Source organism: Callithrix jacchus, chromosome 10 (genome assembly GCF_049354715.1).
Source record: "Callithrix jacchus isolate 240 chromosome 10, calJac240_pri, whole genome shotgun sequence".
Classification (NCBI taxonomy): domain Eukaryota; kingdom Metazoa; phylum Chordata; class Mammalia; order Primates; family Cebidae; genus Callithrix; species Callithrix jacchus.
Window position 1 is genome coordinate 18,393,577 of NC_133511.1, and position 27,695 is coordinate 18,421,271.

Consider the following 27,695-nt stretch of genomic DNA (forward strand, 5'->3'; position numbering starts at 1 on the left):
AAACCCCATCTTAAAAAAAAAAAAAAAAAAAAAAAAAAAGGAACTGTTTATTCCAATAACTTAGTGTATTTTTTAAAAGTCTGTTGTATAAATCTATAATACTTCAAAAAGAAGATTAATTTGACAAGCAATAATTATGCTTTGTTTAGAATTCATTCACCCCATTCTGCTAAATTATTTTTAACAAGTCTTGGGTAAGCTAGTTTAAGCTCTGAAAATACAGCCCATAGGAAGATAATAACTAGTTTTCCTTGCTTCCATTAGCTCAACATTCCAAAATACTATAATCCGTGATTGTCGGACTGATATTGCTAAGACGCTGCTTTACATTTCTAACTCGTTATTTTAAATTGCCACTAGATTAAATTTAAACTGACACTCAAAATTCTCTAGGCCAGGCTTGGTGGCTCATGCCTGTAATCTTAGCACTTTGGAAGGCAAAGGCAAGCAGATCACTTAAAGTCAAGAGTTCGAGACCAGCCTGGCCAACATGGTGAAACCACCTCTATTAAAAATGCAAAATTTAGTTGGGCATGATGGTGCGCGCCTGTAGTGACAGCTACTTGGGAGGCTGAGGCACGATAAATCACTGGAACCTGGGAGGTGGAAGCTGCAGTAAGCTGAGATCATGCCACTGCACTCCAGCCTAGGCGACAAGAGGGAAACTGTCTCAAAAACAAAAACAACAAGAACAACAAAGTCCTCCATATTATGCTTGGTTGTAATTTACTTCCTTAACCCATCTTAATTTTGTTTTGAGAGGGAGTCTCACTCTGTTGCCATGGAGTGTAGTGGCACAATCTTGGCTCAGTGCAATGACCACATTCCGAGTTCAAGGGATTCTCCTGCCTTAGCCTCCCATGTAGCTAGGATTACGGGCATGTGCCACCAGGCCTGGCTAATTTTTATTTTTAGTAGAGATGGAGTTTCTCTATATTGGTCAGGCTGGTCTCAAACTCCTGACCTCAGGGGATCCGCGTGTCTCGACCTCCCAAAGTGTTGGGATTACAGGCGTGAGTCACCAAGCCTGGCTCTAACATTTTTTTCACTATCAAAATTATTCACTTACCCTTCCTCAAACTTATCTTCTTAGCCATCTGACCATCAGTCCCCTAAAATTTAATCCATATGTTTGAAACTTACCTAGCCCAGAAAGCCAATTAAAATTCCATCTCTTCTCAAACCATCTCAGCTAGTTATATTACTCTCCTATGAAGACTTGGGATTACTTACTATACACATACTTCCCATTTGCAAGTCATCTTTACTGCCTGCGGATCTAGAATGATTTTGTAAGTATTTACTGCAATATAGCTATGCCCATTTGTTTATGTATTGTCTAAGGCTACTTCTGAGCTACAATGGCAGAACTGAGTATCTGTAACAAAGACCTATTAGTGTGGAAGTCTAAAATATTTACTATCTGGCACTTTATAGGAAGTGTGGCCAGGCGCGGTGGCTCATGCCTATAATCCCAGCACTTTGAGAGGCCGAGGTGGGTGGATCACGAGGTCAAGAGATCGAGATCATCCTGGTCAACAAGGTGAAACCCCGTCTCTACTAAAAATACAAAAATTAGCTGGGCATGGTGGCACGCGCCTTTAGTCCCCGCTACTCGGGAGGCTGAGGTAGGAGAATTGCTTGAACTCAGGAGGCAGAGGTTGCGGTGAGCCGAGATCGTGCCATTGCACTCCAGCCTGGGTAACAAGAACGAAACTCCATCTCAAAAAAAAAAAAAGAAAAAAAAAAGGGGGGCGGGGAGAGTGTGGGCACTGACTTAGACTCCTAAGGTACCCTTTCTCTCTCCAATTAAACCACACTCCTCTGAAGGAGTGCTATTTTATATGTGCTTTTTAGTATTGGTACTTCAAGAACGTATCTAAAGAAACCTTGCAAGTAACCATTTTAAAAAGCTCAAGTGCCAGGCGTGGTGGCTCACCAGAGGTCAGGAGTTTGAGACCAGCCTGGCCAACATGGTGAAATCCCATCTCTACTAAAAATACAAAAATTAGTCAGGTGTGGTAGTGAGTGCCTGTAATCTCAGCTACTTGGGAGTGCTAGAATAAGGTAAGTATGAGTGCTAGAATAGATATGGAACCCAGTATAGGGCTAATATGAGTTCATTTTCAACTTCAGAAATCTTAAAAGTGGTAGGATGTGGAAGACTATGTCACAGGTTGCACTGTGTAATATGAACAGAGAAAGCAAAAAACAACTTGGGAGAAAACACTGGGTAAAGTAAATACAAAAATACTTACCAGTGCAAACAAGATTGCGGCATAAGCCATTTCGGAAATCATGAAATACACGATTTCGATGTTCCTAGGAGAAAGCAATGGATTCCATTTGATTAGCACTCATATACAGTCCCAAATTTCCCATAATAATTTCTCCTAATCAGTTCTACCCTTATAAGTGATTCAGGACATAAGCTGCTTTCAAAACAAAATATGGGTTAAGTTCTTGATCTAAGCATCTACAGGAACTGTTTACTTATAAAATTTCATAATGTAGTTAACAAAAAAGTCATCTTGTTACTTTTTTTATTTTTTTGAGATGAAGTTTCGCTCTTGTTGCCTAGGCTGGAGTGCAATGGTGAGATATTGGCTCACAGCAACCTCCGCCTCCCAGGTTCAAGCAATTCTCCTGCCTCAGCCTCCAGACTAGGTGGGCTTACAGGAATGTGCCACCACGCCTAATTTTGTTTTCTTAGTGGAGATGGGGTTTCTCCATGTTGGTGAGCCTGGTCTTGAACTCCTGACCTCAGGTGATCCTCCTGCCTCAGCCTCCTGAAGTGCTGGAATTACAGGTGTGAGCCACCTTGACCAGCCTATAGTTTCTTTTTCTTTTTTTTTTTTAAAGAGACTGCGTTTCACCATGTTTGTCAGGCTGGTCTTGAACTCCTGACCTCAGGTGACATCCGCCTGGGCCTCCAAAATGCTTGGATTACAGGTGTGAGCCACCACACCTGGACCTTGGCCTATAGTTTTAAATTATTTTTTGTTAAACCAAATTCTAAAATTTAGACATTCCATCTTTTTCTAAAGGCAAAGAGTAAAGAAAAAAAATCAGTCAGCTGAGGGGTCATATTTAGTTAAAAATCAAGAGCAGTGTTGTCCAGTAGAAACTTCTGTAATAAAGAAAATATTCTGTATCTATACTTCCAATGATCCAGTAGTCACAGGTGCCTAACTGAGCGCTTGAACTGTGGCTGTGATTGACAAACTGACTTTTAAATTTAATTTAAACTGATTTAAACTGCCACATATGGCTAGTGGTTACTGCAACGTATCAGACAGGGGAAGGAAGGAAAGAATAAAATATTACATTTGTATCATGCTTGACAGCTTATAAAGTACTCTTGTCTTTATTTTCTTTTTTAAAAAAATATGGAATGCTTCATGAATTTGCGTGTCATCCTTGCACAGGGGCCATGCTAATCTTCTCTTTATCATTCCAGTTTTAGTATATGTGCTGCCGAACCAAGCACTGAACATTTATCTTAATCTTCCTAACAACACTGTAAGTTAGGAATATGTTCTATTATCACGACTTTATTGCTAGAAAATTGGACCTCAGGCCAGGTGCGGTAGCTCACCCCTGTAATCTCAGCACTTTGGGAGGCTGAGGCGGGCAGATCGTGAGGTCAGGAGTTCGAAATCAGCCTGGCCAGCATGGTGAAAACCCATCCCTACAAAAAAAAAAAAAAAAAAATTAGCTGGGCATGGTGGCATACGCCTGTAGTCCCAGCTACTTAGGAGACTGAGGCAGGAGAACTGCTGGAACCTAGGAGGCTGAGGTTGCAGTGAGGCAAGATCACGCCATGGCACTCTAGCCTGGGCAACAGAGCAAGACTTAGTCTCAAAAACAAAACAAAATTAAAACTGCCGGGTGCGGTGGCACGTGCCTATAGTCCCAGCTACTTGGGAGGCTGAGGCTAGAGGATCTCTTGAGCCCAGGAGTTCTGGGCTGTAGTGCGCTATGCTGATTGGGTGTCCGCACTAAGTTCAGCATCAATGTGGTGACCTCTGGGGAGCAGGGGATCACCATGTTGCCTAAGGAGGGGTGAACTGGCCCAGGTCAGAAACAGAGCAGGTCAAAACTCCCGGGCTGATCAGTAGTGGGATCCCGCCTGTGAATAGCCACTGCACTCCAGCCTGGGCAAAATAGCGAGAACCCCATCTCTAAAAACAAAACAAAACAAACCATAACACCAAACCAAAACATAAAAAAAGAAAATTGACCCCAGGGAGGTCAAAATGAAGGGTCCTTTGGCTACTAACGAACAGTTTATTCTTAAACTCAGGACATATGGAAGTACATTAAAACAAAGTAAGAAAGAGATTTCTTGTTAAATTTGTGCGAGTTCTAGTTTGATACTCACCTGCCTCATTTTAGCATGAATATAGAAGCAAGAATAACCCAGTTGAGAAATCTTCTTGGCTAGCAATTCAACTCGCTGAGAGGAGTTACAGAAAATGATCGACTGGTTTATCTGAAGCTGATCACAGAAAAAATAAGTATGAGACAGAAAAATAAAAACTTCATTTGGTTTGCCAAATCGTGAAAACACTAATGAGAAACAAGAAATATTAACGTGGTCTAAAACTTAGAATCTCTTGAGATGAGATGGTAAGTTGTAAAAATTGTAAATACTTTTTATTTAGTAGATGCAAGATAATAATGTCTAAGTTTTATTGTGTTAGAGTATATTTCTTAAGGGCCACATAACTGTCAATGAGAGTAACACAACTGATTCTCTTATTCCAGGTAGCTATATTTTATGTGTTTCCATTTAAGAATTTTTTTTTTTTTTTAAAGACAATTTCACTCTTGTTGCCCAGGCTAGAGTGCAATGGCATAATCTTGGCTCTCATTGCAACCTCCACCTCCCGAGTTCAAGTGATTCTCCTGCATCAGCCTCCTGAGTAGCTGGGATTACAGGTGCCTGCCACCACGCCTGGCTAATTTTTATATTTTTAGTAGAGACAGGGTTTCATCATGTTAGTCAGGCTGGTCTTGAACTCCTGACCTCAGGTGACCTGCCCGCCTCTGCCTCCCAAAGTGCTGTGATTACATGTGTGTGCCACTGTGCCTGGCCAAGAATACCTTCTTTAATATACTCACAACCAATGCCCACTAGCACTGGGCAGCACTTCAGCACCATGTGTAGGGGCCAATTAAAACAGTGAATTCAGCAATAAAAACTTGAAAAACATGGCACTGACTGTTAGGAGGACACTTGTTCACAGTATGAGAGCTGAAACAAGACAGAGCATTGCCTTCTTCAACCTCAGCTGGGAATGTGCGTGTCAGGTGACTCAAAGTCTTCATCACATTGCACATGTCCACAAATGACAGCTTAAGTGCCTTGGGTATTAATTCTGGAGTTACAAATAAATTCTAGTGACTAAGCTAATTCACAAATACGAAATCTGTAAATAATGAGGAATAACCATAATAAATATCAAAGTATTTTAGAAATGATTCAAAAGTATCTGTGACTTGTTAATCATTTAATATCAACTTTAGGTCAACAACTAAAATTGCCTCATAGTAAACACTATGAACTTCTTTCTTTTTTTTTTTTTGAGATGGAGTTTCGCTCTTGTTACCCAAGCTGGAGTGCAATGGCGTGATCTCGGCTCACCGCAACCTCCGCCTCCTGGGTTCAGGCAATTCTCCTGCCCCAGCCTCCCGAGTAGCTGGGATTACAGGCACACGCCACCATGCCCGGCTAATTTTTTAAAAACTATTTTTAGTAGAGACGGGGTTTCACCATGTTGACCAGGATGATCTCGATCTCTTGACCTCGTGATCCACCCGCCTCAGCCTCCCAAAGTGCTGGGATTACAGGTGTGAGCCACCGCGCCCGGCCTATGAAATTCTTTTTAATCGTTTTTTTATTTCTTCCCCCTGAGACGAAGTCTTGCTCTGTCACCCGGAGATGGAGTGCTATGGCAAGATCTTGGCTCAATGCAACCTCCCCCTCCTGGGTTCAAGCAAGTCTCCTGCCTCAGCCTCCCAAGTAGCTGATATTACAGATGCGTGCTGTCACCATACCCAGCTATTTTTTGGGTATGTTTTTTAGTAGAGACGGGGTTACAACATGTTGGCAAGGCTCGTTTCAAACTTCTGACCTTGTGATCCACCTGCCTTGGCCTCCCAAAGCGCTGGGATTACAGGCGTGAGCCACTGCGCCCAGCCAGAAACACTATGAACGTTTATATAGTGAAGATGGTGGGAAAATTGATGAAATCATCTGTTTTACTGGGATTAAATGATCGATAATATTCAACAGCAGAAGCCTACTTCTTACCCTGGAGAAAAGTGTGTTGAGGCAGTGTACTTTTTGGCGCTCAGTTACATATGCGTAGTACTGGGTTACTCCCTTCAGAGTTAGTTCCTCCATCAGGTTAATCTCATAGGGTTTCTGTAAATGGGAATTCTAAAAAACAAACAAAACCAAACAAGAGTCTTATTCTTATTCTTCTTTTTCTTTTTTTTTTTTTTTTTTTTTTTTTTGGGAAAAAGAGAAGAAGGGGAAAAAAAGAAAAAGAGGGAAAAAGGAATATTACTTCATTCCTAAAATGGGTTTCAATAATGGCCGATCAATATTTTGAGTAGAGTCTTATTCTTATTCTTAAATGAAAGCAGAGTTTATATCAAATTCCAAATATTCCCTATACATTTCTCTCTGATAAACTCTTGCTGCAAGGGACGCAACTCTTCAAAACAAAATATATGATCTGTCATGATAGAATTTTTTCACCCCCCGCAAGATGGAATTTTGCTGTCACCCAGGCTGGAGTGCAATGGGGCAATCTTGGCTCACTGCAATCTCTACCTCCCAGGTTCAAGCAGTTCTCCTGCCTCAACCTTCCTGAGTAGCTGGGATTACAGGCACATGCCATCACACCAGGATAATTTTTGTATTTTTAGTAGAGACAGGGTCACCATGTTGGCCAGGCTGGTCTCAAACTCCTGATCTCATGATCTGCCTGGCTTGGCCTCCCAAAGTGCTGGGATTACAGGTATGAGCCACCACGCTTGGCCTGACAGAAATAAGATGTAAGATCTCAAAAATGCAGCTATGTTACTATAGGTTAAGTATTCCTTATCCAAAATGCTTAGCACCGGAAGTGTTTCAGGTTTTAAATTTTCTCTAAGTTTGGAATATGTGCATTATACTTACTGACTGAGCATCCTTAATTTGAAAATTCAAAATCCAAAGAACATTTCCTTTCAGCATCATATTGGTGGCTCAAAAGGTTTCAAATTCTGACATTTTGGATTTCAGTTTAGGACACTCATAATCTCTGTTTTGTATATAGAACACTGTAATCAAGTCACCTAGCACCAATGACTATGTCATCTTGACACCAAAAACTAAGTGAAAGATGAGGAATTTAATCAAGTTACTATTATAACTTTCTTTTTTAAAAAATTATTATTATTTTTTAAAGATGTGGTTTCACCATGATGGCCAGGCTAGTCTTGAACTCCTGACCTCAGGTGATCCACCCACTTCGGCCTCCCAAAGTGCTAGGATTACAGGCGTGAGCCACCTCACCCAGCCACTATTACAACTTTCTTTCTTTTTTTTTTTTTGAGATGAAGTTTCACTCGTTACCCAGGCTGGAGTGCAATAGCGTGATCTTAGCTCATGGCAACCTCCGCCTCCTGGGTTCAAGCAATTCTCCTGCCTCAGCCTCCTGAGTAGCTGGGATTACAGGCACGCGCCACCATGCCCAGCTAATGTTTTGGATTTTTAGTAGAGATAGGGTTTCACCATGTTGACCAGGACGATCTCGATCTCTTGACCTCATGATCCACCCGCCTAGGCCTCCCAAAGTGCTGGGATTATAGGTGTGAGCCTTCGCACCCGGCCTATTACAGCTTTCTTAAAAAGTCAGTTAATTTTCCCAGTACATTACCAGATCCTAAAGCTGTGTCCCTAATGATAGCAAAGTTAAGCACTTCCTTTGTCCTAGAGACATTTATTCATTCAAAAGAAAAGCCCACAATGCTTCAGTGGATTGAACTGTTAACCAAACAGTTTAATAATAGGCAGCTTGTGAGTGGTTTTTAGATCGCATGGCTGATGATGACTGGTGGCCAATGCAGATACTAATTAAGTACCCTAATCAAATTGTAAGACAGATGTTTCAGCATTTGTGTATAAAAAAAAAGTCAGTTAATTTATATACGAGAAATCTTTAATTGATCAACTGAAGAAAAAGCCAAAGGCTTGAAATAATTAGCATAAACCATATTCACAGATAGGAAGATGTAACTGCAAATAAAGCATATTCATAGGCCACAGGATGGTATTGATTCCAAGTACAGATTTATACTCACCATGAACTTCTGTACACTAAGAGGGAAAGTAGCGGAATATAGTAAAATCTGCCTGTTTTTAGGTAGCGTGAGAATAATATCCTCCATTATCTGCACAAAATCCTGTGACAGCAACTTATCTGCCTGCAGCATAAAGAAAAGACAATTTTAAAAACAATAAAATAATCTCTAAGGACTTGGGTTAATACATGCTCAAAGAATAAGGCATCACCCAACAAAAGCATCATGAAATGTTTCTGGTTGAATACAATAAATTCTCTCCCGCACTGCAGTCAAATATTCAGACAGGGGCAAAATCTATAATCCCTATCTTCTAGTGAAAAAACAATCTACACTGCAGATAAAACCCTGCCTTCTGAAACAGAATTTAATTAATTAATTTATTTCTAGAGACAGCATTTCACTGTCACCCAGGCTGGAGTGTAGTGGCACAATCACAGCTCACTTCAGTCTGCACGTCCTGGGTTCAAGTGATCCTCTTGCCTCAATCTACTGAGTAGCTAGGACTACAGGCATATACCTCTGTCCCCAGCTCCACAACAGAATTTAAATGTGATGATTCTCATTAAGGAAGTAACATGGTATAGTGTTTCAAAGTATAGCTTCCGAGGCTGGGCATGGTGGCTCATGCTTGTAATCCTAGCACTTTGGGAGGCCAAGGAAGGCGAATCACCTGAAGTGAAGAGTTTAAGACCAGCCTGGCTGATACGGTGAAGCCCTGTCTGTACTAAAAATACAAAACTTGGCTGTGCATGGTGGCACACACCCGTTGCTACCTGGGAGGCTAAGGCAGGAGAATCACTTGAACCTGGGAAGCAGAAGTTGCAGTGAGCCGAGATCGTGACATTGCACTCCAGCCTGGGCGACAGAGTGAGACTCCGTCTCAGAAAAAAAAAAAAAAAAGAAAAAGTACAGGTTCTGGAGCTAAACTGCCAGGTTCAAATCTTGCCTCCTTCATTTCTTAGCTGTGTGGGAATGTTACAGAATGTACTTTAGTTCTACAACTGTAAAATTAGAAAACTAAAATTTGGATGTCTACATAATGTAGTAACTACTTTATAGAGACTTAGAAAAAACTTGGCCTTCAGTTTATTCAGCCACTCCTCTGCTTAAAAATTAAACTTAAACTCCAGCATCTGTAAGAAAAAGACAAAAAGCTGAATTCCTATGAATGCCTATCTACTGTATCTGAAGTATAAAACATATTTTATAAGCAAATTAAAATTTGGATGTCTATATACTGTAGTAACTACTTTACAGCATACCTACCTTATAGGTTTGTTGTATAAAAATTAAATTAAAAAACATGTAAAGCACTTAGTGCTGGTACACAGTGATTAATAAATGTTATCTCTCATTACTTAAAGACAAAAGCTTGATTTGAATTAAATCATGTTACCTAAAACACAAACCCGGCCAGGCTGGTGGCTCACAGCTGTAACCCTAGCACTTCAGGAGGTGGAGGGGGAGGCAGAAGAATCACCTGAGGTCAGGAGGTCAAGACCAGCCTGGCCAACATAGTGAAACCCTCAACTCTACTAAAAATACAAAAATTAGCTGAGTGTCGTGGTACACATTTGTAATCTCAGCTACTCAGGAGGCTGAGGCATGAGAATCACCTGAAGCCGGGAGGCAGAGGTTGCAGTGAGCCGAAATCATTCCACTATAATCTGGGTGACAAAGTGAGTCTCTGTCTCAAAATAATAATAATCATAAAACACAAACCAAATGTGAAAAATACCTCACGTCAAAATATTAACAACACTGATATAATACGAATGCTCCTTGACTTACAATGGGATTATGTTCTGATAAACTCAACCTAAGTTGAAAATATTGCCTAAACCAACTGATCATCATCACTTAGCCCAGCCTCCCTTAAACATGCTAATTAAGGTAGTTACTACATTATGTAGACATCCACTTACCTTAGCTAACAGGTGGGCAAAATCACCTGACAACACTGTATACCGTAGTGTATTGGCTGTCTACCCTTAATGATCATGTGGCTGACTGGGAGCTGCAGTTTGCAGTATATTACTAATGAGAAAAAATATCAAACTTAAAAATTCAAAGTACAGTTCCTAATGAAAGCATATCACTTTCACTGAAAAACTGTAAAGGGAACCATCATAAGTTAAGGACAATCTGCACCTGCACAAAACATGGCTACATCGCAGGACTATAGATTTTATTAAGTTCTTAAAAAGACATTTACAACATGGTGGGATAAACAGAGACCAAAAACCAAACAATACCAAGTAGTATGCACAAAATGAGAAGGGAGAATATATATTACATGCTTTTAAAAAATCACTGAGTAGATAGAGACTTAGAATTAACTTGGCTTTGAGGTTATTCAGCCATTCCTTAAAAATTAAAATAAAACCTAACTTCTGGCATCTCTAAGAAAGAGACAAAATGCTGAATCCCAATGAATGCCTATAATCTACTGCCTCTGATGGGTAAAACACATTTTATAAGCAAACTAATTTAAACTGACTATTTACATGTTTATTAGATTATAAACACGACCAGCTTTTGCTTCATTCGCTGGCAGTTATAAGCAAAGCACAGAAAAGAACAGAATAGTATAATGCCAAATGTAGAGACATTACCTCATCCAATACTATCATCTGGACATGATCAACCTTTGCTACTCCTTTCTTAATAAGATCCAGGATTCTCCCAGGGGTAGCAATCACCACGTGCACTACACAAGATTTAGAAAACATATATTCTCATTAATTTTAATTTTGGCAAAAGGGATAATGTAAAGGTTTACCATATAGTCCTGAGTTGCTTAATGATTAATTCTGAGAAATGCATTGCTATGTGAGAAACCTAGATGGTATCGCTTACTCCACTGCATAGCTCCATTATAATCTCATGGGACCACCAACATACATGCAGTCTGTCACTGATCAAAACACTGTTATGCAGCACATGACTATCTTTTATCAGAAACATTAGGCCAGGCACAGTGGCTCATGCCTATAATCCCAGCACTTTGGGAGGTAAGGCAGGTGGATCACGAGGTCCAGAGTTTGAGACCAGTCTGGCCAACGTGGTGAAACCCTGTCTCTACTAAAAATATAAAACTTAGCTGGGTGTGGTGGTGGGAGCCTGTAATCCCAGCTACCTAGGCGGCTGAGACAGGAGAATTGCTTGAACCTTGCAGTTGGAGGTTTCAGTGAGCCAAGATCATGCTACTGCACTCCAGCCTGGGCAACACTCTGTCTCAAAAAAAAAATAAAGAAAAGAAATACTGTTGTGTAATAGAGGTAGGAATAACAGAAAACAGCACAAAGATATGTTTTAGTATAAAGACTTCCATTTCACCACAGGATGGTTAAAAAATACTTGTTTGTTTCACTCTACAATTGGGTGGGCTACAGCTTCCCAAATCACCTGCTTCCAACAAGAGGCATACTTTCTTGTCTTAGGACAGACAATTCCCAATGAATAACAGAAGGCACGACAGGCTTCTGAAACAATAATGATGCCTCTAATCTAGAGCAGTGGTCTTCAAAGTACTTCAAAGCCTTCCAAGTTAAAAGGATCAAACGAGATAATCATTTTTTTAAACGGCAATACAGCCAGGCACAGTGATTCATGCCTGTAATCCCAGTACACTGGGAGGCCGAGGCAGGTGGATCATGAGGTCAAGAGATCAAGACCATCCTGGCCAACATGGTGAAACCCCGTCTCTACTAAAAATACAAAAAATTATCTGGGCATGGTGGTGGGTGCTTGTAATCCCAACTACTCAGAAGGCTTAGGCAGGAGAATCGCTTGAACCTGGAAGGCGGAGGTTGAGTGAGCCGAGGTCGCACCACCACACTCCAGTGTGGCGACAGAGCAAGACTCCGTCTCCAAAAAACACACAACCTATGCAATACAAAGATTACATCACATAATCATATCTAGTATTGACTAAAATCTAGATATAATTTTAAATAAGTTATCTCATTCTTGCTGTTTCATTATCTTTTTCCACTCAATATTGTGAAACGTCTTCATGAAAATGAATACAGATCAATTTCCCTCTTTAATGACTATGTAGAATCCTATTTAGACAATACACCTCAATGTATTTATCAAATCAGCATTACAAACCACCCCATAGTAAACAACTTTATACATACAAGCCCTGGATTCACCCAGCTTTTTTCTTCAAGAAAGATTCTTAAAAATATACATTTATAATTTTAAAACATACTGCCAAATTGTCCATTAACAGAGCTCTTATCAGTTTATATCCCATGTTTACAAGGCAGCCTATTTCTCTACAAACTCACAGTATCATCTAATACTTTTAGCTTTATCAATCAAACAGAAAAAATTACTATAAACTTGCTAATAAAGCAATTACTAATAAAGTCAAACATCTTTTTCAATTACCATAATTTTTTTTTTTTTGAAAGACAGAGTTTCGCTCTTGTTGCCCAGGCTGAAGTGCAATGGCGAGACCTTGGCTCACTGCAACCTCGGCCTCCTGGCTTCAAGCGATTCTCCTGTCCCAGCCTCTCGAGTAGCTGAGCCACCATGCCCAGCTAGTTTGTGTACTTTTAGTACAGGCGGGGATTTTTCTATGTTGGTCAGGATGGTGTGGAATTCCCGACCTCAGGTGATCCGCCAACCTCGGCCTCCCGAAGTGCTGGGATTACAGACATGAGCCACTGTGCCCGGCCTATAAATGTGTCTTTTTCTCTTTAATGCAATAGTCATTCATTTTTTTACTGCAGTGTTTCTGTTCCTTAATTCTTAAAAACAATTTTTTTAATAATTTACTGAAATACTGTGACTAACATTACAGAAAGCTACGCTACCCTTCAGTAATAATTTCTTACCTGTATCATCAAGCCTCATTATGTCATCTCGTAAATTGGTTCCTCCGGTGGTTGCCATCACTTTGGCCCCTCCCATGTGTTTGCTGACCTGGATGCAAATTTGACTGACCTGTAGAGCAAGTTCTCTAGTGGGAACAATCACCATTGCTGAAAAATAACAAGGAACAGAGAAAATATGGGGTGAGGTAGGAGAACATGTTACAAATTGTATTTACAAAATTTAAGAAGCTATAGAAATGCTACCCCTTATGGCGCGGTGGATCACGCCTGTAGTCTCAGCACTTCAGAAGGCGGAGATAGGCAGATCACCTAAGGTCAGGAGTTGGAGACCAGCCTGACCAACATGGTGAAACCCCATTTCTAATAAAAATACAAAAATGAGCTGAGCATGGTAGCACGTGGCTGTAATCCTAGCTACTCAATAGGCTGAGGCAAGAGAATCACTTGAATCCGGAAGGTGGAGGTTGCAGTGAACCGAGATGGCACCGCTGCACTCCAGACTGGGCGACAGATCAAGACTGTCTCAAAAAAACAAAAACAAACAAAAAAAACCCCCAAGCCAATTACAGTATTCCAGATTTAGACTTTCGCTCAGCAATACTGCCATGTAAATATTACACTCTTCATTTTTTATTTGTTTTTAAAAAGAGATGGGGTTTCTCCATGTTGGCCAGGCTGGTCTTGAACTCCTAACCTCAGGTGATCCACCCACCTTGGCCTCCCAAAGCGCTGAGATTACAGGTGTGAGCCACTGTGTCCGGCCTCTTTTTTGTTTTTCTGAGACAGTCTTGCTCTGCTGCCCAGGATAGAACGCAGTGACACCATCTCTGCTCACTGCAACCTCTGCCTCCCAAATTCAAGCGATTCTCCTGCCTCAGCCTCCCGAGTAGCTGGGATTACAGGCACCTACCACCAGATAATTTTTTGTAGAGATGGGGTTTCACCATGTTGGCTAGGCTGGTCTCTAACTCCTGACCCCAAGTGATCCTCCTGCGTTGGCCTCCCAAAGTGCTGGGATTATAGGCATGAACCACCATATCCAGCCTTTTTTTTTTTTTTTTTTTTTTTTTTGAGACAGAGCCTTACTCTGTCACCTAAGCTGCAGTACAGTGGCACAACCTCAGCTCACTACAACCTCCATCTCCCAGGTTCAAGCAATTCTCCTGCCTCAGCCTCCCAAGTAGCTGGGACTACAGGCACACACCACCACACCCAGCTAATTTCTGTATTTTTAGCAGAGACAAGGTTTTACCATGTTGCCCAGGCTGGTCTCAAACTCCTGACCTCAGGTAATCTGCCTGCCTCAGCCTCCCAAAGTGTTGGGATTACAGGCCTGAGTCACCACACATGGCCAACACTCTTCTTAATTACAAACTTTTAGCAGGTCGAGTTGGCAACTATTAGCTCAAAGTTTATTATCTTACTATTTCTAAGATACTTCGAGCCCCGGCTACATTTGAGTCAGAGTCACCAGTCTAAAACACCTAAGTAGGAAACTCCTGCTACCCAGGTTCTATTTACATCATATGAAAGTAGGAAGAAATGATAATTACACATCAAGAAAGCTCAAAAAAGCTAAAAATGTATGTAAAGTTTCAGAGGTGAAATCCTAATTCTATTAACTTATGCTGAATATAAGTATGAAAACTATTTATTCCCCACTGCCTAGGCTCTTAAAATCCCAGAACCCACGGCCTTTAAACACAAGTTCATGTTTCTACAAGGAACTGTGCTAACACATCCGCCATAAGAAATAGTTCTACAGTTTATAAGCAGCAATTTCAACTAATTTAACTTCTCATGATCTCAGCTGTCCTTCTTTTTTTAAAGACAGAGTCTCATTCTGTCACCCAGGCTGGAGTGCAGTGACAAAATCTTGGCTTACTGCAATCTCTACCTCCTGGGTTCAAGTGACTCTTGTGCCTCAGCTTCCAAGTAGCTGAGATTACAGGTGTGTGCCACCATGCTCAGCTAATTTTTGTATTTTTAGTAGAGATGGGGCTTTGCAGTACTGGCCAGGCTGGTCTCAAATACCCAGCCTCAGGTGATCCACCCACCTTGACCTCCCAAAGTGCTGGGATTACAGGCTGTGAGCCACTGTGCCCAGCCTCAGCTTTCCTATCTATAGGGCACTAATACTTATTTTGCCTGTCTCACTGGAATGCTGTCAAAACTGTGTATCATATAAAAATACTCTGATAACCAGAAATCTCTAAAAAGCTGGGAATCATTTTTAGAAGACCATCATCAGGCCAAAAAGAAAAAGAAAAAACCCTGAAAAGAAAGAATACAAATTTTAGGTAATGTAAATTCTGACTAAAAAAAGGGGTATCTTCTACATATAGCTCCAAGGCTGAAACTCACCTTTTTAGTTTAAAAACAAACTTTTATTCAACTAACCTTGTATATTGTCCTTCTTCAGGTCTAGCCGTTCAAGTAAGGGAATGAGGTAGGCACCGCTCTTGCCTGTTCCATTTTTTGCTCTAGCTAAGATATCCCTACCAGATAAAGCAATGGGAATGCTCTCCTCCTAAAAGAGACAATACAAAATTAATTGTGTATTTAGTACACAAGCAAATTCCTCTCTGAAATACACAGAAGAATACCTCTTTCGGTACTGCTTTAAGTATCCTATATTTGAATTCTACATGAATAGCAGAGATCCAAGTAAATCAGCAGGACCAGTCAACATCAACATCATTATAAACCAGTATTTACCAGAACTGCTCACAGAATTTTAAACTGTAACCCAATGTCATAAAAACTGTGTACATGTGTGTCCGAGGAAAACAAAGAAAGTGGAGGAACTCAGGCTGACCCATAAATAGGACTTGAAAATACAGACAAAAGCAAAGCCCCCTTCAAATAAAAAGGGAAAAAGGGCCAGGCACAACAGCTTACACCTTTGATTGTAGCACACTGGGAAACAGGTGGGGGGATCATTTGAGCCCAGGAGTTCAACACAAGCCTGGGCAACATGGAAAAACCCCATTTCTACAAAAATTAGCTGGATATGGTGGTGCATGTCTGCAGTACTCGTTACTTGAGAGGTTGAGCCAGGAGGCTAAGGGTGAAATGAGCCATGATCGTAGCACTGCACTCCAGTCTGAAAGAGTGAGATCTTGTCTCAAAAAAAAAAAAAGATGGCCAGACACAGTAGCTCATGTCTATATTCCCAGCACTATGGAAGGCCAAAGCAGAAGGATCACTTGAGACCAGGAGTTTGAGAGCAGCCTAGGCAGGGTGGTTAGACCCCCCAATCTTGATAAAAATTTTTGAAGGAAAAAGCAAAAACAATTCCAAGGTAAGACTACATATTGAGACTAGCAAACCAATTTGACCACAGTGAAAAATTGTAGCTTGAAACCTCATCCCTGCAACAAAACACGAATAGACTGAGAAAGTTTAACCTCCAGTCCTATTTGTCATTTATTTATATAATAAGTAAACCTCCAATGTCTGTCTTTACAGCCTACTTCTCTCTGTTCTGAAATGTGCTCTCTAATGAGGATTCAATTCTATTACAGTTACCTCAATCTATGGTCACATCACTGAAAGTGACGTCCCATTTTCACATTTGGGTTACGTTGTTATGTATTTTCCAAAAGATAACATAAGTACTTCATACTAACTTAAATTTCCCAGACATAGCAAAGGATTCTCAAGTTACTGAAAAATAGATAGATACATATGAAAGAGAAATTAAAAGAACAGGAACAAACAACAAGAAAGCAAAACACCTAAGAGAATGCCCTGGTCCTGAAGACATGCCAGTCATTCAATAATGGGCTCTAAGATTGATTAGGGTATTAGGAGACAATATATGTTGAGAGAATATGAAAAGAATTAAGGTCCTAAACCTCTGAATTTTTTTTTTTAATTCTCTATCTCACAGCAAATTTCAAATAGAGAAAACAAAAACAAAAACATTCTACCACCTCCAGTTTAACTTTACAGGCCAGATAGCTAGACAATTAAAATCTGCCTTCTCAGCCAGATATGGTGGCCCCTGTCTGTAATCATGCCCAGGCAGGTGATCACCTGAGGTCAGGAGTTTGAGACAGCCTAGCCAACACGGTGAAATCCTGTCTCTGCTAAAAATACAAAAATTAGCTGGGTGTGGTGGTGTGCGCCTGTAGTTCCAGCTACTCAGGAGGCTGAGGCAGGAGAATTGCTTGAACCCAGGTGATGGAAGTTGCAGTGAGCCAAGATTGCATCACTGAACAGAGGGTGTAGTTGTAGCCTGGGCAACAGAGGTGGATGGATGGATGGATGGAAGGAAGGAAGGAAAAGAAAAGAGAAGGAGGAAGGGAAGAAGAAAGGGAGGGAGGGAGGAAATTTGTTTTCTCACTTCTAATTCTAAAACCTAATATAACGATCCAATGACATCATTACATTTCAGAGACAAACTAGGTGGTCAACGTTTTATAAACTGGCTAAAAAATAGAAAACAGTGGTACTAAGACTTCTTTTAAAGGTCAAACAGTTCTGTTGGTGTTCGGGAACAGTACTGAACCCTAACCCAAACTAGTTAAGATGAAAGCCATGTTTATGCCTGGGTCATAGAAGACTACAAAAGACAGTGTCAACAGCTTATATAAGCAGCGCAACTGTTACAACTTTTAGCATTATATTAAACATATTTAGGTCTAGAAACTGTTCTTCACAGGTTTGGGGGAAAAAAAACAGTTTTTTTCTTATAAGGCCCTCCCCTTTTCATTTTAAAAAAGTAAAAGCATGATAAACATTTAGGACATTGCCTTTCAGATAAAAATGTTTTAGAACAGGTGTTTATACATTGTTTCGCAGTTTTCCCAAATAAATTCCTGGAAGCAATTAAGTTTTTGTATTATAAAAGTTTATGTTGTGATTCCTACATAACAAAGTTAACTGTAATTAAATAAAAGAACTAAGCACATTTCTGCTCCCAGAGAAATATTATCATTCCCCATCACAAAACAAGAAAAAGATTTAGGGCCTTATTTACCATGGTTTTGCTTATGGTAGTAAATTTAGGACTAGGGCCAAAAAAGACTGGGAGTGTGATGTGGACAGGATACTAGTAGTCAAACAACAAGCAACAAAGGGTTTATACAGCACTTACTTAGACTCAGAAAAGTAGTCAAATAATTGGGAACCTAGTTCTTGGTTCTAGAGCTTTGAATTTCAAATGAAATCTAGCATATTATTTCTTTAATAAGAAACCAAGTAGGCTGGGAGTGGTGGCTCATGCCTGTAATCCCAGCACTTGGGGATGCTGAGGCGGGCGGATCACCTGAGGCCAGACATTCAAGACCAGTCTGGCCAACATGGTGAAACCCCATCTCTACTAAAAATACAAAAAAAAAATTAGCCAGGTGTGGTGGCAGGCGCCTGTAATCCCAGTTACTTGAGAGGTTGAGGCAGGAGAATTGCTTGAACCCAGGAAGCAGAAGTTGCAGTGAACCGAGATCGCACCCTTGCACTCCACCCTGGCAGACAAGAGTGAAACTGAGTCTTAAAAAAACAAAAAATCCCCTTGTTATATATCTAAATTCCAAAGATGACTGTCCATCTCGAAAGGTCACTTAAAAAATGTCAGATATACTGCTTTACTTTTTTTCTCTTCTTAATTTTTTTTGGTATTGCTTTCCTAATTGTGTAGAAATACTTTTAAAATGTTATTTTTCTTAAAAATCCTCTACATAATTCATAAAAGACTCCTTTTCCTTGCTGCTTCAAAACTACAGAAAATTTCACCTCAAAATGGTAAATCAGTATTATATTTATGAAAAAGAACTTACTGAACAGTGAGCCACTGCCCCCGGCCTCTTTTTCCTTTTTGAGAGTGCTGCTCTTGTTGCTCAGGCTGGAGCGTAATGGCCCGATCTCGGCTCACTGCGACCACCACCTCCCGGGTTCAGGTTATTCTCCTGCCTCAGCTTCCCAAGTAGCTCAGATTACAGGTGTGTGCCACTGCACCCAGCTAATTTTTGTATTTTTAGTACAGACAAGGTTTCACCATGATGGCCAGGCTGGTCTTGAACTCCTAAGCTCAGATGATCCACCTGCCTCAGTCTCCCAAAGTGCTGGAATTACAGGTGTGAGGCACGGTGCCTGACCTGAATTTTTAATTTCTAAAGCTAAAACACTAGAAACCAAATTCACAGTCACTGACATTTGTTCCTTCTATGCATGGGCTAACAACAAAAAAACAAACAAAAAACCCAAATAAATCCCACAGCTTGAGCCCTTTAAAACCGCTATTGGTAGGCTGGGAGCAGTGGCTCACGTCTGTAATCCCAGCACTTTGGGAGGCCAAGGCAGGCAGATCATGAGGTTAGAAGTTCGAGACCAGCTTGGCCAACATGGTGAAACCCCGTCTCTACTAAAAATACAAAAATTAGCCAGGTGTAGTGGTGCATGCCTGTAATTCCAGCTACTCTGGAGGCAGGAGAATCACCGAAACCCAGGAGGCAGAAGTTGCAGTGAGCCGAGATCGCGCCACTGTACTCCAGCCTAGGCTACAGGATGAGACTCCGTCTCCAAAAAAAACCAAACCACAAAAATAAACCCATTGCTATTGGTAGCAATGACTAAATAATATAAGCAGGATGACTTCCATCTCCCACGGCAACACTCTTTCTACTTAGAACCCTAGTCACAGGGATATAAATGGGTTCCGTATGGTCAGAACAACACAGCTGTCAGAACAACTGTGAAAATATTGTTGTCCGCTGGGTGCAGTGGCTCATGCCTATAATCCCAGCACTTTGGTAGGCCGAGGTGGGTGGATCACCTGAGATCAGGTGTTTAAGACCAGCCTCCTCAACATGGTGAAACCCCGTCTCTACTAAAACTACAAAAATTAGCCAGGCGTCATGGTGTATGCCTGTAGTCTCAGCTACTTAGGAGGCTAAGACAGGAGAATTGCTTGATCCTGGGAAGAGGAGGTTGCAGTGAGCTGAGATCATGCCACTGCCCTCCAGCCTGGGTAACAGAGCAAGATTCTATCTCAAAAAAAAAGTCTTGGTTCTTACAGCTGGAATTAAAGAGTTTGGTTACCAAGGTAAAGCATTCAAAGAGAAAGCCTTGGCTTTAGCCCTTTTCTTTAAATTTTTTCCCTCCTTCTTTAAGTCAACCATTATCTCCAGTTGTTCCAGAGGGTTCCCATTCCCTGTCACCTCAGGTTTTCTCTTTTGTGGTTCTGTGGTGCCAGCTGTCTGTAGTTTTCAACAGGCTGCCTGTATACTACTCAGTTCTACAGTATTGAAAAAGGTAAGATAGGTGATCTCTGACGGTCTCATAATGACTTGCTGGGTCAAGTTCTTTAAAGTGTAAACCTTGTTTTCAATGAAGTGAGGCAGAACAGAATTAGACTGGAGGTATCCTAACTCTCCTTTTAAGCTGTTCTTTTGACTGACTTAGATTAAGCCCACTGACTTCTATTCCTTTGCCCTCTTTGACAGGGATTATGCACCCTACAAAAACTATTTAAAGATAAGGCTTTAACGAAGTGAATGTGATAGACTGTAAGTTAACACACCCTATTTTGTCCTATATAATGGCTAATTATGATTAGGAGTCAGTGAATTCAGCACATCCACACTGCCTCTTACCAGTGTTTCTCAGGAAGATTAGGTAATATGAAGCAAGAGAATTCAAGCTCAGAAAGCTATAAAACACAATAGAAAATTATGAGGAACTGCCAAGGAGGAGGCAAAAGAGGAAGAAAACTAAAACTTTTTTTAAAAAGTTATTATGTGCTAAGTACAACTTTCAAGTTAGGTAACAAAATGGATCCTAAACAGGATTAATTTTTTTTGCCCAAGGTCAACAATGCTTTAGCCAGCATTTGAACTTAGATCTATACATAACATGTAGGCAATAAGGTGAAGCAAATGGAACCCTCATACACTGCTAGTGGGAATGTATACATCCACGATGGAAACCAGTCTTACAGTTTCTCAAAAAGTTCAACGTAGTTACCTCATGAACTAGCAATCCTGGGTACATACCGAAAAGAAATAAAAACATCTCCACACAAAAATTTGCACCTGAATTTTTATAGCAGCATTATCCTTAATAGCCAGTTACTTCTATGTATATTTTAAAGTAACAGTATAAACTTCATTCATAAATAAAACTTAAAAGCCGGCACGGTGGCTCACCCCTGTAATCCAAGCACTTTGGGAGGCTGAGGTGGGCAGATTATGAGATCAGGAGTTTGAGAGCAGCCTGGCCAATCTGGTAAAACCCCATCTTTACTAAAAATGCAAAAATTAGCTGGGTGTGGTGATGTGCACCTGTAGTCCCAGTTACGAGGGAGGCTGAGGCAGAAGAATCGCTTGAACACAGGAGGCAGAGGTTGCAGTGAGCCAAGACTGTGCTACTGCAATCCAGTCTGATGGCAGCCAGACTCTGTCTCAAAATAAATAATTAAAAATAAAATAAAACTTTGTAAGTTAAAAGCTGGGGCAGTTCCTATTTTACAAAGAGAATAGGAGGCTGGGTGCAGTGGCTCACAATTGTAATACCAGCATTTTGGGAGGCCGAGGTGGCAGGATCACGAGGTCAGGAGTTCAAGACCAGCCTGGCCAACATGGTGAAACCCCATCTCTACTAAAAGTACAAAAGTCAGCCAGGCGTGGTGGCACACACCGGTAATCTGAGCTACTCAGGAAGCTGAGGCAGGAGAATCACCTGAACCTGGGAGGCAGTGGTTCTAGTGAGCCAAGATCTGGCCACCGCACTCCAGCCTGGGTGAGAAGAGCAATATTCTCTCTCAAAATAAAAAGGAAAAACAGGCTGGGCGCAGTATCCCAGCACTTTGGGAGGCTGAGGCAGGTGGATCAAGAGGTCAGGAAATCAAGACCAGTGTGGCCAAGATGGTGAAAACCCATCTCTAGTAGAAATACAAAAAATTAGCCAGGCACAGTGGCAGGCACCTGTAATCCCAGCTACTAGGGAGGCTGGGGCAGGAGAATCGCTTTAACCCAGGGGAGCGGAGGCTGCAGTGAGCTGAGGTCTCGCCACTGCACTCCAGCATGGGGGGCGGGGAGCGGAGGGAGCACAGTGGAAGATAGCTGCCATTTTATTTAAAATCACAAGTTAGTTTTTTCAGATGGGTAACAGTTGAGCTCATTAAATCCCCTTCCTGCTTCTCAGATTTTCACAAAATAGCACATTAAATCCTCAGTCCTTGGGAAATAACCCCAAATGTTATTTAACATTTTTAACAATATTCCATTGTCTGGCTCTACTATTGATTATCCATTCAGTAGTAATCAGTGGATAATCAGTAGTAGAGCCATACAATGGAATATTATTCAGCAAAAAGGAATAGAATATTGATACATATTACAACATAGATGAACTCGGAAATTATTATGCTAAGTGAAAGAAGTCAGTCACACAAAACCACATACTATGTGATTTCATTTATATGAAATGTCCAGAATAGGCAAATATAGAATGACAAAGTATACTAGTGGTTGCTTAGGGCTGGGGGAAAATGAGGTGTGACTGCTACAAGGGTCACAGTGGGGCTGATCGAAATGTTCTAAAATTTATTGCACAACTAAAAAGCATTAAATTGTACACGTTCAATGTGTGATATGTGATTTATATCTCAATAAAGCTATTATCCAAAAAAACAAAACCCCCAAAACCAACCCAACAAGCTTAGGCCTGATATCTGCCACCTTAGGTCTCCAAGTTCACATTCCACTGTAACATTTAGATACTGACTGAAGAGTATTTGTTGTGTTTTGGTTACTTTATTAGTATTCCTTTGCTAGATAACACCCCAACTTCCTTCTAAGGAATTACATATCCCGCTCTCCTCTGTCCCAAAAGACCAAGCCTCACCAACTTTCTAAACCAAATGGTAGACACATAACCCACACTAGGCCAGTGGAATGCTGTCTCCTAAGAATCTAAATTGTTGGCCAGGTGCAGTGGCTCATGCCTATAATCCCAGCACTTTGGGAGGCCGAGACAGGTGGATTACGAGGTCAAGAGATCGGGACCATCCTGGTCAACAAGGTAAAACACCGTCTCTACTAAAAATACAAAAATTAGCTGGGCGTGGTGGTACACGCCTGTAGTCTCAGCTACTACTCGGGAGGCTGAGGCAGGAGAATTGCTTGAACCCAGGAGGCGGAAGTTGCGGTGAGCCGAGATTGCACCATTGCACTCCAGCCTGGGTAACAAGAGCAAAACTCTGTCTCAAAAAAAAAAAAAAAGAATCTAAATTGTTATAGAGCATCCATTATAGCTTCCTAAGTCCTTCATAGTTATCTCAGTTCTTAGGCATTTGCAAGCATGCTTCTCTAGCCTTCTCCATCTTGTGAATTTCCCATCTTGTGAATTTCCAATACATTTCCTTTTGCTTAAGTTAGATCAAGTTAGTTTCTGGTGCCTATGATCAAAGAATGGTATACTTTCCAATTTCCTAGTATTGAGAGGTATTTTACACAAGTGTGGTACCAACAGAAGCTCAACATTGCCCAATTAGCTGCATTTACACTGACTGCTTCCTCTTACTTTCCAAACCTTAATTTCCAAGAGAAAAAAAAAATCCCATGGTTACTGCAGAGGAGGTAGCAATGACTATTACAGATGCCCCTTGCTTACTAGGAAAAAAAGGGACAGTATAATTTCTAATACTATCTCTAATTGAGGCTGGGGATGGTGGCTCACGCCTGTACATCTCAACACTTTGAAGGCTGAGGCAGGAGTATCACTTGAGGCCAGGAGTTCAAGACCAGCCAGTGTGACAAAGTAAGACTGTCTCCCCAACCCCATCAAAATAAACAAACAAACCAACAACAAAAAACCCCTGAGTTTTTAGGAAACAATTCCTTCAGTCAGAATAAACCCATCATTAGCAGGAAAAATGACTTATTACAGGGTTCAAAATGTCACAGAAAGCTGTAATTCTTAACTATAAATATTAAACTATTAATCCTTATTGACCTAGCAAAAAAGTTTGTTGTCACAGTAAGGAGCTTCCATGTTTCCCTCATTAGTGAACTACTTCTCGCTTCTTTACCTTCTTAGATTTTCAAAAAAGTCTTCAAAAGGTGTGCCCAGGATTTGGAAGCAACAAGAGGGACCATCTTTCTCAGTCATAATCTCAAAGTTAATATAGTTTCAAATAATGCTAAGCAGACACAAATAGTGTATGCGTAGGCCTACCAAAGAAGTCTATGTTTCTATGAAGCTAAACCTTTAGAATGGCATTCTACTGGCCATAGCATCCAGACCTAGAACTGGTCACGGATGGCTCTATCAAAGAAACACGTGTGGGAGCAATCTGTACTATATCTTGTTCCAGCCTATCAATGAAAAACCTCTTTTGAAAGTATGTAATTTTAAGTACCTAATTATTCGACAATCTTTTTTTTTTTGCATATGTGAGACAAGGCCTGGCTCTGTTGCCCAGGCTAGAATGCAGTGGCACAATCCTGGCTTACTTGCAGCCTCAACCTACTGAACAGCTAAGACTACATGTCTACCATGCCCAGCTAACTTTTGTACAGCCAGCGTTTTGCCATGTTGCTCAGGTTGGTGTCGAACTCCTAGGCTTAAGCAAGCTGCCCACCTTGGCTTTCCCAAAGCGCTGGGATTACAGGTGTCAGCCACTGCATCCAGATAATTCTCCAATAATCTCATAGCCAAACAGCAGCTAAACTCCATCTCAAACAAATATTCAAATGCAAAAGACACACATCTCATCAAGACAGCTTTAATATTTAGGGGAAAAAAATGCCTGGATAAAACTGTAAAACCAAGCAAGATAGAAGAGATACTTTTAGGAAGCAAGGGAGCAGGGGGAATGACAAAAAATAAGTAGACAGATAAGAGTGGAAAGAATACTAGAGGTTATATTTTACCACGGTGGTGATGGGTATACCAAAATCTCAGAAATCACAACTAAAGAACTTACTTGGCAGGGCATAGTGGCTCATGCCTGTAATCCCAGTACTTTGGGAGGCCGAAGAGAGTGGACCACATGAGGTCAGGAGTTCAAGACCAGCCTGGGCAACATGGTGAAACCCCAGCTCCACTAAAAATAAAAAAATTGGCTGGGCATGCTGCCATGCACCTGTAATCCCAGCAACTCAGGAGGCCAAGGCATGAGAATCACTTGAACCCAGGAGGTGGAAGTTGCAGTGAGCCAAAAGCACACCAGTGCACTCCAGCCTGGGTGACAGAGCGAAACTCTTCCTCACAAAAACAAAAACAAACAAACAAAAAAGAATTTACTCATGTAATCAACCACCACCTGTTCCCCAAAAATCTATGAAAATAAAAAATAGGCCGGGCATGGTGGCTCACGTCTGAATCTCATTTTGGGAGGCTGAGGTGGGCAGATCATGAGGTCAAGAGATCGAAACCATCCTGGCTAATATGGTGAAACCCCGTCTCTACTAAAAATACAAAAATTAGCTGGGCATGGTGGCATGCGCCTGTAGCCCCAGCTACTTGGGAGGCGGAGGCAGGAGAATCACTTAAACCTGGGAGGCAGAGTTTGCAGTGAGCCAAGATTGCGCCACTGCACTCCAGCCTGGTGACAGAGCAAGACTCGGTCTCAAAAAAAAAAAGAAAAGAAAAAAAAGGAAAAAGAAAAAAAGTTTTTACTAAGGGATCTGTAAATTTTGTTTCTGTTCTAAAATCCTAATGTTTGTAATTTGTTACTCTGAATGATTCTAAGAAATACATAATCTTGTGCTTTCCATGGATCCCCAGGATAAAATGGTAGGGAAGAAACAGGCAATACTAGTGGTAACCTTGAATAACTAAAACAATATATTCATACAGTACCTTGCTATTTCAAAATCTGATTTTACATTACATTTGATCTTCACGATAAAAATCCTGTGAGGGAGATTACTTATTTCCACTTTACAGAAAAAGCTAAATGTCAGACTGGTTAAGTGGCTGAAGAGTTCATTGTCTATTTGCTATACCAACACTGAAAGTACAAGTAACAAAGTCAACTTTAAACTGTAATACAAGGTAAGAAATAGGAGTTAGCAAATATCCATTAAGAATGAGGACTGGGCTAAGTGCAGTGGCTCACACCTAGAATTCTAGCACACTGGGATGCCAAGGCAGGAAGGACTGCTTGAGCCCAGGAGGTCAAGACCAGCCTGGTCCACATGGCAAGATCTCAACTCTACCAAAAGAAGAAAAAAAAAAGGAAGCCAAGTGTGATGGCACTCCACTATCAACGTTACTCAAAAGGCTGGGGCAGGAGTATCACGTGAGCTCAGGAGTTTGAGGCTGCAGTAAGCCAGGATCATGACACTGCACTCCAGTCTAGGCAACTCAGCAAGACTCAGTCTCTTTAAAACACATTTTAAAACAATTACATCTCCTAAATTAACTAATTTCTTTTTTTTGAAACTGTTATATAAAATAACCCATAACATTAATTGAGCATTTATCATGAACTAGGCACTGTACTAAGCATATGAATTATCTCACTTAACCTTTACAACAACCCTATGGTATTACACTATTAGCTCAACTATATAGGTCAGGAGTCCAAGACTTAGAGATAGATCCCAAATAACCAACTTAGGAAGAAACAGAGCTGAGATTCAACCTGAGTAGTTCCCTACACCATGTTTACCTGGAGACATGAGTTACCTAAGTGTCATCAAAGCACGCTATAATAAGCACAGGCGCTGTGCTAAGTACTAGAGATAAAAGTAGAACGATGCAGTTCCTACCATAAAAGAGCTCTCATAAGATGTCAGTGGGCTGGGTGAGGTGGCTCAAGCCTGCAATCCCAGCATTTTGGTAGGCCGAGGTGGGCGGATCAAAGGTCAGGAGATCGAGACCATCCTGGCCAACATGGTGAAACCCCATCTCTACTAAAATCCAAAAAATTAGCAGGCAATCACTACCAAGCATTCTCTGCTTGAAACATGGATCAATTCTTCCAGGTTGTCCCATCTTTCTTTAATGACTACATACATAGCAATTCCAACTAGAAAGGTACCCATATTACAGTGAATTATTTGTACAATTAGCTGCCCTTTCCAAACTTTAAGACAGGAACCAAATTTGTCTTTTTTCCTTTTTTTCTTGAGACAGTCTTGCTCTGTCGCGAGGCTGGAGTGCAGTGGCACGATCTCAGCTCATTGCAACCTCCACCTCCCAGGTTGAAGCACTTCTCCTGCCTCAGCCTCCCAAGTAGCTGGGACTACAGGTATGTGCCACCAGGCCTGGCTAATTTTTTGTATTTCAGTAGAGATAGGGTTTCACCATGTTGGCCAGGATGGTCTTGATCTCCTCACCTTGTGATCTGCCCACCTCAGCCTCCCAGTGCTGGGATTACAGACATGAGCCACTGTGCCTGGCCAGGAACCCTATCTGTCTTACTCATCAAAGAATCCCCAGGGTCAAATACTTCCTCCTCTGAAATCTAAGGGGAGGCTTCCAAGCCTCAAATCTTGCAGGGGGGAAAAAAAAGAACAACAAAAA

The 27,695-nt window shown here is 41.1% G+C and overlaps 1 protein-coding gene and 1 non-coding gene across 6 annotated transcripts in view; both read right to left on the reverse strand.

Moving 5' to 3' along the window:
- DDX6 (DEAD-box helicase 6) overlaps positions 1-27,695 on the reverse strand; it is a 52,188-nt gene that overhangs the window by 10,194 nt on the left and 14,299 nt on the right. For all 5 annotated transcript variants that reach the window (XM_078339657.1, XM_017977594.4, XM_002754495.6 and 2 more), the window contains exons 5-11: positions 15,615-15,744; positions 13,215-13,361; positions 10,980-11,074; positions 8,362-8,484; positions 6,320-6,448; positions 4,385-4,501; positions 2,259-2,322 (exon numbers count right to left, since the gene is read on the reverse strand). In XM_078339657.1, coding sequence (XP_078195783.1) covers positions 2,259-2,322; positions 4,385-4,501; positions 6,320-6,448; positions 8,362-8,484; positions 10,980-11,074; positions 13,215-13,361; positions 15,615-15,744 — 805 coding nt within the window. The remainder of the gene's footprint in view (positions 1-2,258; positions 2,323-4,384; positions 4,502-6,319; positions 6,449-8,361; positions 8,485-10,979; positions 11,075-13,214; positions 13,362-15,614; positions 15,745-27,695) is intronic.
- On the reverse strand, positions 3,384-3,490 carry LOC118145889 (U6 spliceosomal RNA). Its single transcript, XR_004731376.1, has one exon. It is a non-coding gene; the product is annotated as a U6 spliceosomal RNA (small nuclear RNA).